General features: G+C 39.1%; 1 protein-coding gene across 1 annotated transcript in view; it reads left to right on the plus strand.

Annotated features, from left to right (window-relative positions):
* Positions 1-22,368, plus strand: part of LOC141427580 (acid sphingomyelinase-like phosphodiesterase 3b) — an 85,373-nt gene that overhangs the window by 30,725 nt on the left and 32,280 nt on the right. Inside the window, exon 3 of the mRNA XM_074087161.1 lies at positions 21,337-21,405. Coding sequence (XP_073943262.1) covers positions 21,337-21,405 — 69 coding nt within the window. The remainder of the gene's footprint in view (positions 1-21,336; positions 21,406-22,368) is intronic.

The following is a 22,368-nucleotide window of genomic DNA, read 5'->3' on the forward strand; positions in this document are numbered from 1 at the left end:
TTTTTTTTAAATTATCGATTAGGTCATTTTTTTGTCTTTGATTTGTCAAGGTGGCCAACATAACGCGTCTAATCCGTCTATCAGCGGCTCAACAACTAGCAGACTGCTAGCAAGCGTTTATGAATCATACTTCTTGACAACCGTCTAACAAGCTTAATCAGTCTGCTAAGTAACAGACCGATCAAACCTCAATTAAGGATTTTTTATGAATAAGGCTGTTACTTTTGACGTAGAAAACTTTCCGCAGCCATAAAAGACAATACTACTGACAAATACGAAAATGACAGATAGTTAATGTTGCCATACCAGAAAAATGCTATTCCGGTGTGTTCAAGATAATAGTCTATGGTTTGTAGTTTTTTTTACTGCTAGTGTCCTTAGGTACAATCGTCCATAGGTACAACAGTTGCCCCTAGCCTCAAATAATACCGATATTACATACTTACCGGCTTGCAATTCTGATTTCATTTCGGTTTGATCAAGGTTTGATCCATTCGTCTTCGACGAGTAAGTAAATCCTCGTAAAACAGTGGCAATGACTGTCAATAAATTGAAATTGATCTTCTTTTCTATAAACTCGTAAAACCACAACCAAGCGCAAAGTCAGCGCTAGTAAGTAGTGCTTTAGCCAGCTCATTCCGAATACGGCTGCAGGTAGCCAGAGGTACTCGTACTGTTTACTTATGCATGGTCCTCGAAGGATTCGCCCCGTGAACTGCGTACCGTATAAAACACGTGATTTGGGCTGCGGATAAATAATGGAGGATCTGTTTGGTGCATGCCTAGGCGCTCCGTGACGTTGGATTGATCTTTGACTTGCTGATTAAGACCCTATTTATTTGATACGCTGTAAATTATGTACAGGTACTCGATTGATTGTGACTATTTGTCTTTGGACTAACTTATTAGTAAAAAACAATATTTCAGATTAATATCCATAGAATTTGCTTCAAGCACAATCTTCGCAAAAATTACATACGAAATCTACATTAATATTGAACAGTAAGACTCTTATCTGTTTCCTTTGGTCTGTTCTTGTCAGTAGGTATAGTTTTTTTTCATCTTCTGACACAAAGTACCTAGTTTCTTCTTTTCTGATCAAAATACACTATCTTTAGCCTTCCTCTTTTTCCATTTCCTTCTATTACTGCGAAATCACCACATACGAGTACAAAGAAATTGTATTTCTCGGGGGAATATAATTTGCCATCAAAACATACTAACTAACAAAACAAGTCGCGCATTTCAGTTCTTCTACCGTAAAAAGTTGTGAGATCCATGTAATACTCATCCCAGCCTATATACGTCCCACTGCTGGGCACAGGAATGAGAGGGCTCGGGCCGTAGTTCCCACGCGGGCCCAGTGGGGATTGGGAACTTTACACACACCATTGAATTGATTCGCAGGTTTGTGCAGGTTTCCTCACGATGTTTTACTTCACCGTAAAGCTCGTGGTAAATTTAAAATGTAATTTCGCACATGAATTCCGAAAAACTCAGAGGTGCGAGCCGGGATTTGAACCCACGATCCTCTGCTTGAGAGACCATAGGTCAAACCACTCGGCCACCACGGCGGGGTGTAATACGAAGTCGATTAATTTATTCAGTCCCTACTTAAGGGTCCTTTTGTCTTAGGTTATTACGTAATTAGCTAGCCTACTTAACAACATCTTCTATATCATCGATATTAAAAATCTTTTATGTTTTAAATAAATAGATTGACTTGGCCATCGCATGAAAACAATGTATCTCAGAAGTAATATATATAACCTATATTAAATTTGATTGTTTAATATTGATATATTTTATGTAAATCTTAAAACATCTCAAAGCCACTCACTTAAATTCATTAAAAATTTTCAGCACATTACACTGTCGTGAATATCGTGTCCTTTTGATTCCGATGCATCAAGTGACCTGTGGCGGTGACCAATGCCATTCGTTTTATGACGACAATACAGCCCCCTCGCGCTTAATAGCATCTGTTCGTTTTGTTTACGGTAACGGCAGCATGTACCGGCGACTTGATTTCCTGGCGGTACCCCAATAAACAATCAGCTTTATGTTACGCGCGCGACAATTTGGCCGCCACCAAACCAAAACACCCCTTACGGCGTATCGCCAAGGTCCACGCGGCGGCACATTATATCAACAAATTTACAGTACAGGTGAATTCGATTTTCACTGTGGTTCATTCTAACTGGTTCGGTTTTGTGGAGTCAGTGCTGCGTAGAGGTGTTCGGATTAGGTGCCATGTAGTGGTCGATGAATGTGAAGGTCGGCGGCGGACGTGCCGGCAGCAGCGCCGGCGGGCGCATGCCAGCGGCCGCGCGACCCGCGAATACTAAACAATGGCCACGAAACGCGCCCCATCGAGGTACGAGGGCACATAAATATTTAACACGTTTTTGCTCAGAAGCTTCTGGAAAAAAATCTATTGAAAACGGTTGTGCAAAAGCCCTAAGGAAACAATTGAAACACTTCGGTGCAATTATTTTTTATTGATGAATATTGTGTCGAAACGTATAAACTCTCAGCTTTGGTGCCGACCACCTGAATTTTTCAACATTGGGACGTATATAGGCTGGGATAATGATCGTCCATGAGTTCACCGTGGCTGTGTCGTTGCGTTTCTCATTGTCAACGTTAAATCACGTCACAGAATAGATTATAGCCTACAAGTAATCACGTCCACAACCAAAGTCATTATGAGTGTACATAATAATGCTTACGAGCGTACTAACTCCTATTGTTTTAAATATAGCTTCGTCGACACTATTAATGATTTCACCAGTGTCAAGGTTGAAGATTAGCCGGTGTTCAGTAGTTAGCGATGCATGAGGGTATCTTGGACAAGCTATTTGGTGCTAGTATTGTGACAACTTACTTTGATATTGGCGTTACATTTGTGATTGGTTTAACACTCGCATTTAAATGAGCCAATCGCACGCAAGCGAGACTGCAACGTCAAACGGACCCCACGATGCTAACGCCATCTAGTGATAGTGAGTGACCTTTAGAGTCAATTGGCGTAAAAGACAAAATGCCACATCTTAGGAGAGCCCAAAAACATTTTTACACATCTCTCCTTCAGAAAAGTAACTTTTCCTCCCTGACGAGAGGGAGCAAAGTGCAACTTTTCTGTTCAAGGCTGTTCTAAGTGTTTTATTGCAAATGCCATTTTTTGAAGTTGATAATTGTAAAGCCACGCCATTTTCTATGCTAATATAATATTAATATGTTCTTTAATAATATTGAACATTTTTTTTCAAGTTTTTTAATGCTCTGTGTGAAAAGTTGCATGAGCCATTCGGGAGCAAAATTATTATTATAATTATTATTTTTATCTTAGGCGTTAACACTTGAATCCCTCATTACGCTCAGGATTCTACTTTAGAAATCCTATTGTAGAATCCTCCGCTACATTCTGGATTCAATTTACGCCCTCGCCGTAAATACACCATTTTGCTCCCTTGTGACACAAATAACTATTATAAAAAAGCTATATATCGCTTATTGATGTCGAATATAATACCGATACAGTTTTGTTTCTTTGTTCACAAAATTGACCGTAATTTTATGTTGACATGTAGATTGTCTGTAGCTCTACAAATAGAGTTTGGAGTACGTTTTCTGTTTGAATTACCGTTGATTTGGATAAGTTAAGCGTCTTTTGTAGGCATTAATTATAATGAGTTTTTTGTGACGCATTTCAGTAAATAAATATTATCGTCAATATTTATTTATTTATGTATTATTATATAAATTTTACATAAACATTTGCATGAGAGCGCTGTACGAATTCTTCTATTACTGTATAAACAACTGATGTAACCGCTTCTCAAGTGAATAAATAGATTTGTATTTGTTGTCTTTGACCGCACCCCGCACACCTTGTATATCATCTCGAAAATACAAACTGAGACATGGATGCACAGAAAAACCAGAAAAAGAGACCAGCGCTGGGAATCGAACCCAGGTCCTCAGCATTCCATGCTGCGTGCAATACTCCTACACAACCATTACACAAAACAAACAAACAAAACTGTATCGGTATTACATCTCTTGTTGGGTGAGCGGTTAGTTCCGAAAGGGTGTTACGTCTCTCGATGAGAGCGAAACATAGATGTCGCTAGTGCTGCTGCTTAAGTAGCGTAGTAGCAAAAGCAACCTGATATATTATGTGTGCATAGTAGAAATTCGTGTCTGTACTCCTGTCCAGTGGTGGTGTAGGGGTATGGCACACAGCACGGAATGCTGAGGACCTGGGTGCGATTCCCAGCGCTGGTCTCTTTTTCTGGTTTTTCTGTGCATCCATGTCTCAGTTTGTATTTTCGATATGGCTTTACGGAATGACCGTAAAAGTAACAAATTTAGAGTTTAAATAAAAAATAAAAAAAGACTCCAAATAACCAAACATAATTGTATATCATCGTCTTTTCACTAGAATTCTATCTTGGTTTCGTAACCTCAATAGGAAAAAGGAACTCTTATAAGGTCACTTCCGTATAATCTCTCAAAGACCTTTTTCTCAGCAAAGTCTACGACAAGTAAGTATCAAAGTCAAAGTCAAAGTCAAAATATCTTTATTCAATTTAGGCTATAACAAGCACTTATGAATGTCAAAAAATCTACCACCGGTTCGGAAAAGAATCTGTTGAGAAGAATCCGGCAAGAAACTCAACGAGGTATATTTTTTTAAACAGATTTACAATATTATTAAATGATGTGTATACTATATACATCACAAGTATTTAACACAACTTTATTTTTAACTCAGTAGGTTCGCTATTTGAAGGGATCACCAATGCGGATCGGAATTATTTCCAAATAAATATCCCTGTCCATGATAATATAATCCTTACTTTTATAATATCAAGTGGCAATAAATATTAACGACTTAAAGCTATGGTTTATTGTGACGGAAGCCTAAACGGAGACTGAAGTGGATTCAGAGCTAAAGAACCTTCTTGTGGAGGTGGAGGACGAAAAAAAAAACATAAATAGGTCGATTGTTTTAAACTTAGTAGATAAATTTTAATTTTTTATTTCTGTACTTTTCTTTATATTCATAAGCTCATAAGTCATAAAGCATAACCATTTACCTGGTTTTGTGGTGATCCCTCACAGAGACCAGGTCAGGCGCCCATCACCCCGACGATATTAATCAAAACGTTCAACCTATTAAAAAACGAACAGGAATTTGATATCGCGCGCAGACACGCGCATTTAAGGTTATTTATTTTATGATTATTCCCGACATGAGCGGATTATCGGAATAATTTTAAAATCGTTGCTGAAAAAGATGTGAATAAATCAGCAGACGTCATCAAAGCTGCGTTGACACCAGAGATGTTTGAGTGTGCGTGGCGAGGATTGTGTTTGTCATAAAGAGTCCCCCGCTAGTTCGCGTCCCCATACAAACGTAGTTTCGTTCTAATTTACAAGCAGCATTTTGATAGATAGATAGATAAATAGATATAATCTTTATTCTTCAAAACAAAGACATGGCTTGGTAACTAAAGAGTAATAAAACTAACAATTCAGCACTTAAAATCATGCCCGAAACAAGGTAATTACGATAGCAAATAAAAACTTTGCAGCTTTGCAACTATAATGGGAGCAGCCATTACGTTGTTTATAATAAGTTTTGGTTAAAATGAAATGTAACGAAAAAAACAAAAACTATTTTCCATTTCCCATAATTATATAAATATAAATTTGTTGTACTGATTTGTATGGTGTGCAATAAATAATATTTGTATTGTATTGTATTGTAGTTATATCAAAATGACGTTCGCGAAAAGAAAGTAAGTAGTAAAAGTTAAATATAACACAAGTATTTAAGAACTAAATAAAATAAAAAAAATAAAAAAAACCTTCAACGATGCTTTGCTCTGTAGTGAATCAAATGACAACCGACTGAAAGTGACGTGGCACTTCTTGCTTCATTTACACAAGCAACAGAGTTTCCACTGCTGGGCACAAGCCTCCTCTCAGAATGAGATGGCTTGGGCCGCAGTTCCCACACGTGCCCAGTGTGGATTGGGAACTTCATACACACCATTGAATTGATTTATAGGTGTGCAGCTTTTCTCACGATGTTTTCCTTTGCCATAAAGCTCGTGTTAAATTTTAAATGTAATTTCGCACATATTTCGAAAACTCATAGTTTTTGGTACAAAATACATTTTTAATACAAGCTTTTCTTTGCTGACTGTACTTTTTGTTGGCTGTGCTTACATTGTGACTAGTATCCTGCCACCAAAAACTGCCTTTTAATTATAAGTTACCCAATAGTTATCTCTTCGAGCTTTGTGGACTCTTCGGCGAATTGCCGTATTCCAAATCCCCGAACTTATAAATTCTTGTTCAAAATCAATCGGTGCCAGTCTAAATTCAGTCAATATTCAATCCTATACAATATAGTTAAGCGGCTGTTATCGCAAAGCTTGTGGTTACCCGATTGTGTTCGATGTTTGCATTGAGCGTGATGTCTCCGTTTATATTAGTTATGTTAATCAATTCACTAATTAAGGAGCTTTGGAGTACGAGTAAGTAGTATTTTGTGACGACCTAATTAGAGCGCGATGTTGTACTGACATCAGAGGACAGGGACTTTCACACTATGCATAATTTCATTAGAGAATTACATTTTCAATTTTGTTTGAGTTTACAATATTTTTATACTCGATATATTTGTTACGGGATGTCTACGTCCCGTAAGTTCTACTTTGATTACCTTTTATGAGCTGAATCATGATCACGAGTATACTTACCTACCTACGGGTAATAATTTATCACAATTATCATTGCATTTCGCAGGTGTAAATCCTCACGATGATGTCCTTCACTACGGTGAAACTCTTCACTCGTGTTGAAATTCAAATGTGATTTCGCACATGAAGCCGAGTTTAGAGTTGAAAGAAAAATCGTGCAAGTTGCATTACATTGCGAGGCCGTAAAGAGAACGAGCTTGTAGTAGTCAATCGAGCGCCGCAATGTAATGCAACTTGCACGATTTTTCTTGCAAATCTAAGCTTGGCTTAAGTTACGAAAACCTCAGGAGTGTGAGTTCGAAAACACGAGTTGAGAGGCCATAGGTCAAAACTCTGGGTCGCCGTGGTTCACACACTACCTGCTATTCAACAAATAATCGGCGAGTCCCGCATGTCTACTCGTAGCTTACTTAATAGTGGCTCAAACAAAACTAAGCAGATTTTAACAAACAGGAGGAAATTCAAATTGAAGAATAAATTGCCATAACGTGTGAAAGACCCAAACCTTTATAAACAAACAGCTATTATAACAATTTCCGTAGTGTAAGCCCCCACACACGCGGGCAGATAATTTAGGGCTGCTAATCACAGGCCACCGCTGAGGGCGCTGATTGATGAGCCTCTCACAATTACAATTTATGCGCCGTTCGCGCTTATGCGAGTTGCTCTTTGTTATTTTGTCCAAATTGGTTTGCTTCTGAAGTTTAAATTAAGAAAAGATGGATATGAAAGGCTCGGCTTTTGGCTTGGGATTGCGCTGTGAAACAAATCTGTAGCTGTCTGCTGATTGTACGCAGGTTTGCATCTTTCGACAAGTTAACGATTTTAATGTTAAGCATATTAATTGCGTCATTAATTTTACACATTTGAAAAAAGTGTCAATGTCCTTCACCCAAACCCTTCCACGAACTAAGTTGGCATGTTTCGCTCACGTAAGCGAATATGACTCGTAAATCCGAAGGCGTATAGAACAGCTGTCCTGAAAAGTTACGTGTATGTACAGTACACGGACTGGGTTTTAGCTTTCCAAAAAAGTACAAACATTTCAGCTTAAAAGGTTTGTTAACTTGTGTGAATGAGAGGCTAACTCCATAAACTCAGTAGCTACTCGGCCGTTTATTTCCATCCCCACAATATAAAACTCCGAACCAATTTCTCGGGCCCTTGATTAAGGGCACAATAAGTATAATTGGAAAACTTCCACGTGGATATGTTCATCAATCAAGCGGTCATTACGCGGGCACGCACGTTCAGCCCGTCCCTTTTTATCTGCTCCGGTGCATGAGGGACGGGTGCTACTAGCACGCTAGCTTGCGACTTCGGCTCCATAATTGGTAGCCATTTTGCTGGTGCAAAGTGTATTCACGCACCCTATTCTAGATTGTTCGCAAGCCGCAACGATATTGTAGTGCGCGGAGTAATTTCTACGCGTGTCGACTCTAAAGGCGCTATTGTAGTAACACATAGTACGAAATTAGTCTGTTCTGAAATTTTCGGATTACCTGTTTTTAAGCATTTTAGTAATTTTAATAATTGACGTTTTATTTCTATTTCTACAGAACTTTGAAGCTATGTGCTTCCGTAGAAAACGTTGGTTCTTACTTTATACATAAAGTTTGTCTAATTATCTGTGAAGTGACACAACAGGCATATAAGTAGTTCATAGAGACCAAGCAACGGCGTTGTGTTTAACACTGCCTACAGATTCTAATTAAATAATTAAAACCCAAGAAACATATCGTCTGTTTTTTTTCTTTCTCTTTCTATTCTCATGTAACCTATCTTAAGCGATCAATTTTTGTGAAGTCGCGGGTAAAAGCTAGTCACCAATCAGTACAATAACTGTTCCCAGTTCAGAGAGCACCCGTAAAACTACACATTCCGAGTGGAGTCCATTTGTTTCGCCGACAAAAAGCGGTTTCTCTAACAAATTACCCGCCGGCGCTGGCCACCATTAATATCAGGAGGTGTGAAACAAAGCCTGATTGATTAACCATAGGTATACTTGGGACTCTCAGGTACGCATGAACAGCAGCAGCTAAGCATAAGAGAGCGCTAGGGTTTAGGCAATTAAGGCACTGTGACAGTGATGCTTTACACCGTGGTAGGCTACCAGTCTTTTAACCTATGACTTGACTTGTTTGACTGCAACAATCCTATTAATTAAGAATACTAAATTAATGAAATGGACGTGTATTTTTTTATTTAAATAAACAGCTTTTAATTATTAATTATTATTATTATTATGGCCTCTCAAGCAGAGGATCGCGGGTTCAAATTTATATGGAATAAGAAGACTGATTCTAGAATAATAGCATAAACAGTACTTTTTATCTCGCTATTTCCACGCGGTAAAATCTTTAAACTTGACTAAGAGCGGTTTCGCACTACTTCCGTTCCAACCCAGCCTACATACGTCCCACTGCTGGACGCAGGCCTCCTCTCAGAACAACAGGTCTTGGGTCATAGTTCCCACGCGGGCCCAGTGCGCATTGGGAACTTCACACGCACCGTTGAATTGCTACGCAGGTTGGTGCAGGTTTCCTCACGATGTTTTCCTTTCCGAATCCGTGAAAATACGGTCAGGAGTGTTTGCAGAACTAGGGATTTGTATAGTTCCGTTACAAATAGTTAGGACCGTATTTTTAAAACCGCTCTGAGCGTGAGTTGCACCAAGTTACTTTTATTTTTATTAATGACAAACCAGCCGCCAAATCAAAGAGATTTGATGACAGGTTTGATATTAATTTTAGTTAAATCCCGGAACTTCAATTGACCTGCTGCATAAATACAAATGTAAAGCCACAACATACGAGTGAGTCTGTTCGAGGTCATGATCCATGCAGCAACATCGGAAGCTCATAGAAATAATCAAAAGTACCTCACCTATCAAATATTTATAACGTAATTTAAGTACCATTAAATTAAAAACTGTTAAATACTTTCCGTTTCCAACGCTCCCGGAGCCGGCACTCGGCACAATAGGTAACAGAGCTCCGAAATCGTAATTCCAACACAAAGCCAGAGAGCAGAAATCATATTTATGTCAGATCCCTTTGTAAGAAAATCACTTTCCTTACAAGTCTCCCTAACATTAAAAAACGGCGTGATTTATTCTTAGTATTCAAGCGAGCGTCGGCCATTATTTAAACCGACAGGAGATACATATTTCATTGAAATTTATTAAAATGAGATGTGCCACTCTCTCCTAATCAGTTCAACGACCCCGATGCCTCTTTGCGGCGGGTCTTTTTATTAAAATTTGACCGGAGAAATGAGATTTCAGATTTCGTGTGTTACGTGTTCTGGAATGCGGGCGGATTCCGAGGGGAAATAACGCCAGCGATTCTTATTGTGCTTGGCTCTTATTAGCTGTTTGTTAATAGACATAAACAAAACATTTCTTTTAAATAATTGACGACCGGATGGCCAAGTGGTTAGACAACCTGACTACGAAGCTTGAGGTCTCGGATTCGATTCCCGGCCGGGGCAGATATTTGTACGAATAATACGCATGTTTGTTCTTGAGTCTTGGATGTTTAATATCTATTTATGAGTAAGTATGTATTTGTCTTTATAAGTATGTTTATCCGTTGCCTAATATCCACAGAACAAGCTTTGCTTAGTTTGGAACTAGGTCAATTGGTGTCAAGTGTCCCATGATATTTATTATTCATAATGTACATAAGTTAAGTCGATTTAAACGTGTATGTAAAAGATTGATCTGACATTGCGACAAACCGCGAGTTGTGAAGGTCAAGGAAAGAGGTATTTGCCCAGCTGCCAGGACACTAGGGTGAGAAAGTTAAATAAGGTAGGTGGAATTATAAAGATAGAGAAATAGTAGTTAGTAAAGCAAATCTAATAAACTAAGTAATTAATAGAGTGTTATTGATTTGTAAACTACGAGAGGGAGAGAGAGAGAGAGAGAGAGAGAGAGAGAGAGAAGAATTGATTGATTGATTGTAAACTACTGGTTTACTTTTCCTGTAGTTTCACTAGCCTAACCTAGGCAATCATTTGTCTTCATTGTCTTCATTGGTTTACGTCTACAAAAGAATAATGGGTTTGATTGACTGACAGACATTCAACGCAAAGCCTGAATCATTGGAGCCACATATTCCTTGAATCATAGAGTTTTAAAAAGACGGTATATTTGTTAGAATCCACAGAATGAGCATTTTGTTTCCCATCTGTGCGAAACTGCGGGCATTAGCTAGAAATACACAAATTTTAAAAGCATTGTGGTTTAAATTTGACCAACTGTAAATGATTACTTACCATCTCAGATTATTAGCAGTTATTAGTGGTTATTTGAACATTTGCCGCGTAGCATTACACGCGTAGCAGCTTACGCCGTAGAGCACCCACAAAACTCAACGCACTTTATTTTCTTGTATAACAAAAACAAATTCGGTAGCAATTCATCTTCCTGAGAAAGATAAATTTTCATCCCAGCTCGGTATGAAATCCGTGCTTTTAGTACGAAATTCAGCTGTTTCAAAGATAATAAAACGTACAGTTTACATAAATTACGTTCCACGAGGATAGTGGTCGTCGCCCGCAGATGTCACGCTCCTGGGCATCAAACCCCGTGACTCCTTAAAAAGGATTCAGAATAAAACTAACTCTTAGTTCTTCTAAAGCGGTTTTTATAATTAACCCCCGAAGAGATCAAAAGAGGGGACGTTTTATTGAAAATCGAAACTGCTGAAAAATATGACAAATTGTGTATCTGTCTACGGTGTTCATTGTTTTTTTTAAATCAACCGAAATTATAGTAAATTTCAAGTTTAGTTTAGCAAACAAATTCTAAAAACCGGCCAAGAGCGTGTCGGACATGCCCGAAATAGAGTTTCGTAGCCATTACGAAAAAAATAAGTTATAAGTATTCTAAGGATTTCGTATTTTGTACGGAATATTCCAAATTTAGATATATTTTATACCTTAGGCTGCTATTTACTCCTAAACTACTAATAATTCTCAAAACTTAATCGTTATAGTTTACCTTGTAAGTTTGATAGAAAGAAAGAAAGAAGAAAGAAACATTTATTCGTGACAAACATAAGAACAATGAATAAAAAAAAAATAAGATAAGAAAAAAATAGTTTTATGTATGCACGAAATGGTCCCAAATCACAATCTTACTCAAATCATGATATACTTACTACCATCCTGATTTTTTTCAAATTTTTCCACCCACCGGTTTAGATTTTAGAGGTGGTTGGTTTGGTTTTAAAATACCTATCCAACGATACCCCACACTAAAAGGTTGGACGAGAAAAAAAAATCACCCCCACTTTACGTCTGGGAGGTACAGTCAAGTGTAAAAATATGAACTTAATCAAAGTTTCAAAAATAAGTACCACAGACTGTTATTATTCCGACGCAATAAGGCCATAGTAACATATTTTGAGTGGTTCGAATAGAGACTTTTTTTGCACTTGACTGTACTCTAAAAAAACATTTTTACAAGTTAGATTGCATTGCAAGGCCGTAAAGCGTACAAGTTTGATGTGGCCAATCGAAAGCCGCAATGTAATACAACTTGCACGACTTTTCTTGCCATTTTAAACTGTTCTATAACACTTTGTTTTGCCGCTCATATTTTGATACAATTCCACATAAAATGTGTATTATGTTCACCACTCAGCTCCGAACGCGCAGCCTCATGTAGCAGCTGAATCTGAGCATAATAAACTTTTTATAGCCCTTACTTATTCACAGGAAGACAATTTATTTTCCTTCAATTCTTAGCGGGAGTTAACGAATTCGGGGCGTGCTTTGTTTCTTAATGTTATTTTTCATGATCATCCTGGATATTTAATTATACGTGGGAGTTTCCCTGAATACGAATCAATTTCACGGGGCTCATGTATCGAATTGGCTTAATTTTAGCTACATGCAAATTGTGAAGGTTTTGTTAAATTATTGGGGAAAAAATCAAATAATATTTTTCTAAGGATTTCATGTTGTGTACGAAATCCAAGTTTAGGTATATTCTATACCTTGGCCTGTTTATAATTTTCCTTGTAAATTTGATATATTTATAACCATCCTGATTTTTTTACAAATGTTTCCACCCCACAGTTCAGATTTTAGAGAAGACGCTCAATTTTAATGAAAATTTGCACTTTAAAGTTTAATATTTTGCAAACAGATCAATGAATGCAAAAATCTTCTCGGAAACCCCCACAATGGTGTTTAAAGACTTATCCAACGATACCCCACACTATAGGGTTAGTAAGTCAAGGTAAAAAAACCGGCCAAGAGCGTGTCGGATACGCCCAAAATAGGGTTCCATTGCCCTTAAGTAATATTTTTCTAAGGATTTCGTATTTTATACGGAATCTTCTAAGTTTAGGTATATTTTATACCTTAGGCTGCTATTTACTCATAAACTACAAATAATAATTATCAAGCAAACTTAGCCGTTATAGTTTTCCTTGAAAGTTTGATATACCTACTTACTACCATTCTGATTTTTTTCAAATTTTTCCACCTACCGGTTTAGATTTTAGAGGGGGGGGGGACGCCCGATTTTAATGAAAATTTTCCCTTTAAAGTTGAATATTTCGCAAAAAAATCACTGAATCGAAAAATCGTCTTAGAAAACCCCTAATGGTTTTAAAAGACCTATCCAACGATACCCCACACTATAGGGCTGGATGAGAAAAAAAAAATCACCCCCACTTTACGTATATGGGATGTACCCTTAAAAAAATTTTTTTTGTACCATTTTGTCGGCATTGTTTACATTTATATCTGTGCAAAATTACAGCTTTCTAGCATTGATAGTCCCTGAGCACAGCCGCGGACGGACGGACAGACAGACATGGCGAAACTATAAGGGTTCCGTTTTTGCTATTTTGGCTCCGAAACCCTAAAAAGGGATAAAAGTCTACGACTGGCGATCACTAACCGAAAGACGAAGCGTTGGCAGACCTCCTCCAGGTAATTATACTTACGACCGGGCCCTCATGAAAATGAAGATGTAAAGCATAGACGTAGCCGCCTCACAAGTGTCGCGGAGTAAAATTTAAAAACTCGTAGCTTACCTACTCGTTGCGTTGACTTTCAACGCAATCTTCCGCCGAGTATCATAACACCATTACATTTCCCGTTCAAAGGAAGTAGAGCGCGCCGCGACCCCCGACCGCTGAAGCCCCCCCCCCTGCGCCTCACAAACGGATCTCAACACGGTATTTTTTTGCGTTTCGAGAGTGATAGCTGCGGCAAACGCGGAATGAATCAAATGTATATACCTATCCCTATCGACGATGTGTAGAAGTTTACATTTGAAAATAGGTCAGAAATCTAGTCGAACGCCGTTGTTGATATCAATTCAAACTAATAAAATTAGCAGTGCAAAATGGTTACGGCGACTCCTACAATATTTTGATACATCATCATCAGCCTATATTCGTCCACTGCTGGACATAGGCCGCTCCCATGGCACGCCACAGAGCACGATCCTCGGCCACTCTCATCCAGCTCTTGCCAGCCGCCTTGCGAAGATCATCGCTCCACCGAGTCTGAGGACGTCCTATGCTACGTTTGCTGATCCGTGGTCTCCACTAAAAAATTCGTCTACCCCAACGGTTATCGGTTCTTCGGGTTATATGGCTGGCCCATTGCCACTTCAGCGTGCTAATGCGGTGGGCTATGTCGATAACTTTGGTTCTCTGTCGGATCACTTCGTTACGAGTTCGATCTTTCAGAGAAACTCCGAGCATAGCCCTTTCAATAGCACGTTGAGCAACTTTAAACTTGTGGACCAGCCCTACCGTGAGCGTCCATGTTTCGGCCGGCACCGTATGTCATGACGGGTAGGACGCACTGATTGAAGACTTTCGTTTTTAGACTCTGTGGAATTGGCCATGTGAAGACTCGACGCAGTTTCCCATAATAGTATTCTTCTGTTGGCCTCTTTCTCGAAGTTGTTTTTACCTGATTGCATAGTTTGCCCCAGGTAAACATACTCTTTAACCACTTCGAGAACAATGCCTTGAACTGAAATTGGTTCCGGACTTACATGTTCATTGAACATAACCTTGGTTTTATTTTGATACAAATCATATGGAATCCTACAACAGATTAGATTTAAGCAGTAAGTTTTTTTTTCTTACTTACTGAGTGATTCGGAAGACTTAAGCGCGAGCGGGACCAACCCGACTCTCGTAACTGATAATGGATCGTTCACAATCTCTAATTAATCAATCAATCTTTAATTACAGAGTGACCATGCAGTTACGTCGAGTAGTAAATAAGTTAATACTTTTGTTTTCAACACTTCAAAAATAAACGTTAATCTCACTAATAATAATGCGACAGTGTCTTAAGCAACTGAATCCAGTAGGAGTGATCCTGCTCACAACTCCCAAATAATGACTCTGTATTATCTTCAACGTTTGACTGTTCATGAGATTTCACTCCTTCTTATATAAGCAAATCATCTGAATGACTTGACACGTTTGTTACAGCTTGTTTTTGTTGGAATTTTACCTATATTTTCAAAGTAACTTCTGAACAAACAGTTAATTAAACGAGCGAGCGCGAAGTGCGGATGAAGCATCTCTGTTATAGCCTGCATGGCCTAAAATGTTTCTCGAGCGGCTGTCCGTTGTACTTCTGTAAACCTAATGCCATCCACGAAGACGCGTGATTTTGACAAAATTAGATATTAATGACATTGTAATAAGAACCACGGCACGCGTCATCGTGAACGACTCTACCTGTATGGGGCGCATTTCTCCACCAAATCGAATTAAATTTTGTGAGCAGGTTTGATAAATTTATATTGGTGATTCACTTTTCGTCATCATCATCACCATTCATATTAAATCATCATCATCGGCTTATCTTAGCCCACTGCTGGACATAGGCCTCTCCAATTGCACGCCACTGAGCACGATCCTCGGTCACTCTCATCCATTTACTGCCAGCTACCCTGCGAAGATCATCGCTCCACCTAGTCTAAGGGCGTCCTACGCCACGCTTGCCGACTTCACTTTTTTTAAGTTCTTCAAAATGTCAAAAAAAAATCTCGCCGGTTTGGAAAAACCACTGTCGAGTCGAGAAGAACCCCGCAAGCGACTCGAAGTATATTTTGAACGTGGTGAAGGTAACATTTTTATTTTACGACGATTGATACACATCAAACACGTATTGGTTCCGATCTCAGAAATTCATTGCTTTATTAAACAAAATAACGTACCGACGCAGGTTCCCGGTTCTGGGAATTTGCCGGAGTTTGCGTTTGCCCGGGACGCGGCAAAAACGTGTGATTAATGAGCGCGGCCTGATGAACACGTCGCTTTGAACGTGCCCCGTAGCGCGCTGGAAGAGGCGCGGCCCACTCCCCGACACATATTTTCCACATTGGTCATAGGAGTGGAACAGATTCCCCACTTCTTAAAAGTGATTCCTAACTATTTGGCTAAAATATGATTATGTTTAAATGCTTGAAGTGAGAGTTTGTTTTTGAAGTTTGAAATATGTGTTTACCTACATAGATTTACACAGTGCTGTTTCTCAGTAAATGCAAATTACTCTGCTTATGACGTTATGATGTTCATGTTTGGAACTAAACGCGTGACGCATCAATCATCCATGTTACTTTGACACAACCCCTGTCACGGACGTCAACAAACTATAGTGAAAGGTTCACAAATCCGCGCTGTGAACCAAGTTTGTGCGCCGTTTTGATGTAAGAAACTTGCAGTATATACAGATGTCGATGCATGTCTATATAAGTTGCCCTTCCCTATTTCACAAAAAATAGTAGGTAGGTACTTTATTACGCGTCGGTATTAACACATCCAGACGCTTTACCTCCACGCACCCAAGTACGAAAAGTTAGATCCCACAGAATTCGACTCGCGAAATAAATTAGACAAGAGATTTGTATTGCTGCCGGATTAAACTGTCTTAATTTATTACAAGCGGCGCCCTAATGGGTAATGTTGGCTCGAAAAAGTGGGATTGTTTAAGGAATTTTATATTTGTGCAATGGCTCATGCCGCGGGAAGTGTAGTGCTGTAAATGATAAGACACAATGAGTGAATGCGGCCGTTTTGTGCGTTTTCTCTGTGGCTTTTTGTGAGTGCCTAATATTAAATGAAGGGGGAGTAGAGCAAGTTTTGAGTAGACTTCGCCGAGTTTAGACTTGCAAGAAATATCGTGATACCCCTCATGTAGCAGGCGTGCACCCTGAGACGGACATAGGTTAACTTTAATCGCGAAAAATCGTATAGTTCCCGCGAGATAGCGATAAACATATTCTTCGAAAACTTTCCCATTATTCTATATACCTACTTAAAGTATTGAAATCTCAACGTGCCTAAAATATACAGTTAGAACAATATGTAATAAATGATGTTTAGACCTGAGTATATTACATGCCCTGTTTATTTATTCACGTCTAAGATATAAACTAATAAAGATGTTAATAACTCAACTTGCCTCAAGAACATTTTCTTCGCAAAAAATGCATGTTAGGAAAATTCAAGCATCGTTAAGCCACCGCTCAAACAGGTCTGTGTGTCTATGATCGATATTGTTTATTTATTATTTATTTATTTAGATTTCAAGAATATTCTTAACTAATTTACAGTGTCCCACCACATTAGGCACGTTATAAAGTGCTTCTAGGCAATTTTTAAAGCTGCCTCAATACGTACATAAAAATTTCTACCAGCTGTCAGACTACAAGATTTGACGACCAGATGGCCTAGTGGTTAGAGAACCTGACTACGAAGCTTGAGGTCCCGGGTTCGATTCCCGTGTCGGGGCAGATATTTGTATGAAAAATACGAATGTTTGTTCTCGGGTCTTGGGTGTTTAATATGTATTTAAGTATGTATCTATCTTTATAATTATATTTATCCGTTGCTTTGCTAAGCTTACTTTGGGACTAGGTCAATTGGTGTGAATTGTCCCGAACGAAAAAAATATGGTAGTTTAACTACCTTTTACTGGCAATGTCTATAGTTCGGGTTGCGTGCTGGGATGGAAGAGATGAACAAAGTAGGTAGCTAATATTCTTTAATAACACACATGTATGTTATAAGAAAAGTTCAGAAGGCGGGCTAACCAGGCGGGAGTCGGGGCGCGTTGGTAGGCGCGTGGCAAGTAAGGTGGTTGTGTACCGACTGGCGTCCGTTGGCCGCGGGCCCCGCGTGGTTAGCTAAAATGCTGATCACACAATATGTGGCAGGGGTGTCGCCACATCACTCCCCCCCCTTTTTTGAGAAAAATAAAATGTATACACAAAAAAAAAACTTAGCCAAAAATAAAAACAATTGACAACTTGTAACCTCTTTTCATGACTGACTGTACTCTTATATTGTTACGGTAATGCTGATGCAAATAAATCGACGCTGCGCTCATGTTTACGACGTTTGTAATATGATCGCTCTGTGCCCGCGCTGACGCTGCTCCACTGCTATGCAACGTGACTGGGCTGGAATGCGGCGCTTGTAGGTCCCGCTTGATCATGCTCTGACGAGAAAGTCTTCATGCCATACGCCTTTGCGGCTGTAATGACTTCATGAGCGACCTCTGCGTGTAATGGCATGACTCCCTGCGACGACACTCGACGGTGCAATGAAGATCCTCTAACCACACGCTTTGGCGGCTGTGATGGCTTCAAGATGGATTTCAAATGACACGATGTCCGGCGGCAATATATAACATCCTTTAACCACACGCTTTGGCGGTTGTGATGGCTTCTAGGAATGAGACGACGTTCGGCGAAAATATTTGCTGATGTAACGATATGTGTTTGTGTAAGATTGGTCCGGAACGGTGCTATCTTGCTTTTGCCGCTATCAGATAGCAGTTCGGTGGTCTGACTGCTCGACTGTTGAGGCTTTTACTTCTGAGGTCACTTTGTGGTTTCACTGAATTTAACCGCCTGGTTAGCTCACAAACGAATCTAGTTAGCACGTGTTCGAAAACGGGGTCACCACTTTAACTACCTTTTACTGGCAATGGCTATAGTTCGGGTTGCGTGCTGGGATGGAAGAGATGAACAAAGTAGGTAGCTAATATTCTTTAATAACACACATGTATGTTATAAGAAAAGTTCAGAAGGCGGGCTAACCAGGCGGGAGTCGGGGCGCGTTGGTAGGCGCGTGGCAAGTAAGGTGGTTGTGTACCGACTGGCGTCCGTTGGCCGCGGGCCCCGCGTGGTTAGCTAAAATGCTGATCACACAATATGTGGCAGGGGTGTCGCCACAGTAGTATGACGCTTGCGAGTCACCACTCGCCGCGGCTCTTCGTTTCTTCCTTGTAATTTAATAACAAAATTTAATAACAGGAAGCACGACTAAACGGTGAACGTGTTGCTTCTACGAATAAACATTACCAACATTACATGTATATTTGAGTGAAGTACCTACGAGAAGACGAAGATTTAATACTTTTTTTATGATGTTTTTATGTTAATGATGTGTATGTTTATACATAAGGCACATTTTCGAAACTGTTATCAGTTTGGATAAACAGAGGTTATGTGGGGCTCATCCACGAGGGGGATACCCGCTTATAACCTCACGAGTTCCCTCGTTGCCATTCTGGACTGCCATGGGACCATGAAGTGATGCCGCGATGCGCGATACAACATTGACACATTTTTGGTAGTAATACAGGTAATATTTAAAACCATATTTAGTAACAAGATACTACGCACACAAATGGAAAATTATGAGGTTCATCACATAACTATGGTAGCAGGTCGGTGCAACCCACTGAAGTGTACCTACCCTACTATGTAGGAGCAGTCGATCCTGCTACGAAGCTCTAGCCTATAATTAACTTTTCTCAAAAATGACCGTAAAAGTTGACATTATTCTTTACATATCAGAAGGTGAAGTGCATAGTTTATGGTCAGCGAAAAATTAAAAAGTTAAAACGATTGCAGGCACGCTAGCTCGACAATAATGAATTAGCGCGCCTGCAATCAGTCACATTTTTTTTAAAGTTAAAAAGGCCATGGCAATATTGGCACAAGTCGTTACATACAGCCAAGTGTAATGGCCGGTATCAGATATTTTGTTGGAACTCCGGACTTTTTGTATTGGGTGTGATATAGCTTGTGGTGTTTCGGTGGAAAATACACCTGCAGTTTATTTTTAATGAAAAAAGGCGGGAAAGCATAAGAAAATATTGGAATAAAATTAAATTTTACAATATATTTTGAGAAAAAGTTTATTCTATTTCAGAATTATTCACCATTTTTGAGAAAAGCTTTATATTAGTCTCGGCTGGAATAGCAATTGCTGGCTTCGTATTAGTTAAACGGACTCGCGAGCTCGTCCGTTTAATACTCATACTCAGCCAGCAATTGCCTACTTCCAGGCACGACAATATCTACTATTGTTGGTTAGTTGGTCTTGACGCACGTCCTCTAAATTGCCCCGTATACTTTACTTATTTTACTTACTCACCTTTTACTCAAGAGAGCGACAAGGCACGCAACATGTCACAGAACTTGACTGCCCAGTTGACAGTCTTGAGCCCAATAATTAGTGCAGAGCAATTTCACGTGCAAACGAGCAGTTAATTAGGCGAGAAGAAGGGCGGCTCCGTGGCCTGCAGTTCTAGGAACAGGGTAATAAATAGGGCTGATTACATAATAGGGATAGTATAGAATAGAATTCTTTTATTTGTTAGAATACTTTTAAACGTAAGTACAGGGTGTTAAGGTACAGCAGTACAGTATCATAGTCAAAATACCACAAACGGGACTTATCACGCTATTATTGCACAAGTAATATTTACCTCGACGTTTCGGCACGTTACAGTTGCCGTGGTCACGAGTTACTGAAGTGTGGGGTGTCAAGTCTGCCTAGCAGCGCGAGTTCTTCGAACTACCCGCACTTGATCACTAATAGTGCCGACCGTATCACGAACTACCCGCACTTGTTCGCTTTTATTAGTCACCCTATCAAATCTAAAAACTTGTAATGACTTGTGATTAATAATAGCGTGATAATAGTCCCGTTTGTGGTATTTGACTATGAGTGAGAATCACGTAAGTAAAGTTTAAAAACGTTACAGTATTCATTCAGTATACTTATTTAAAACCTTTGCACTGAGGTTTTCTTACGAGTTTTAAAGCGGCCAGAAGTCGGAGTGCATGAACATCTGTTGGTCCTTGGCAGGCACCCAAGTACCTGAGATTCCAACTCAAAGAGCAATTTTTGGTTCTGATAGACTTGAGCGAGTAGATAAACAAACTCAGACCCTTGTAGTCAATCCCGACCTGCCTCAAGGTTGTGCTCGAACATCTTCTCCTTCATCGTCTTCTTGTCCAACCGAGTTGGCCCATGATACTGTAGCGATGCAGATGCACTTCTGATTCACCATCAAAATGAAGCCATCATATTTAACGATCACTTTCAGCGTTGATACTAATCTCAACTCACATCCTCTTGTCTTATTCCTAAGAAAAAGGGTCTTGACAGACTACGAACCCATCCTATAAGGGTTCCTGTTGCTGGAAGAATCCTAAAAGTGGTTAGTTTTTAACGTGTGTGTCTCGTTGTTGCAGGATACTTCTGGCACATCACGGACTTCCACTACGACCCGCTGTACTCCTCCACCGGCGACACTAGAAGACGTAGGTACAAAGAGTACATATTACTTAAAGTTTATAAGTGACCTTTATTTATGACGTTAAATAAAACCGTTTGACTGTTTATTTTTTATCTATTTTACTAATCAAAGCTATGACAATGTATTATCGAAGGGAAATACAATTTTCTAGAACTACCTACTTTTACATATGACTTGGCTAGTTTTTACCAATATAGCAAATTTTAGAAAACTAACATTGACAAATACCAATAATATTAATCTGTACGTAAAATCAAGTCAAGTCAAATACTAAACTTGCATTTCATGTCAAGTGAAATAAATGCATTGTGCAAATTAAATAACTTATGTTAAGTATCTATTAAGTTGCAAACATTGTGGTGGTATCAAGAAACAAGAAATTGTTATATAAAATCATTGCCACTGCCCCTGAAAACCTTTGGTGTAACCAGCTTCCTGCCTCAGCATTCAAGTGACCCGGTTTATTATTTGCATTCCTTCCATAAAACAAATATTTGTCGCTCCACGTTTGCCGTAATGTATGCAAGCGGGAATTATTAGCGAAGTGGTGACGCTGAGCAGAGAAGGCTTCACGCATGTGCCGATCTGTACACATGTACTCGTATTTATGTTTTTAGTTCAATGAGCAGATGCTTTGCTCATTATTATACCGGGTGTGGCCTGTAATATGAGCAAATAATTAAAACATAGATCATACTCGTCAAACTGAAAAAACATTTTTTTTTTAATTTTATTACAATTTTAAGTGTATTCTAAGAAGCAATGTAAAGCAAAATGCTTGATGTTTGTAGCATGACATTGTGTTCTGCAATGGGATGGCGTACATTAAACGCAGTATTTAATTTGTATGAAAAAAAGGAAATATCAAAAACTCCATTATTTTTAAAAGTCGCTGAACTAATGTTGTTTAGTTTGACGAGGACGATCTACGTTTAAATTTTTTGCTCGTATTACAGACCACACCCGG

This window comes from Choristoneura fumiferana, chromosome 4 (genome assembly GCF_025370935.1).
Source record: "Choristoneura fumiferana chromosome 4, NRCan_CFum_1, whole genome shotgun sequence".
Classification (NCBI taxonomy): domain Eukaryota; kingdom Metazoa; phylum Arthropoda; class Insecta; order Lepidoptera; family Tortricidae; genus Choristoneura; species Choristoneura fumiferana.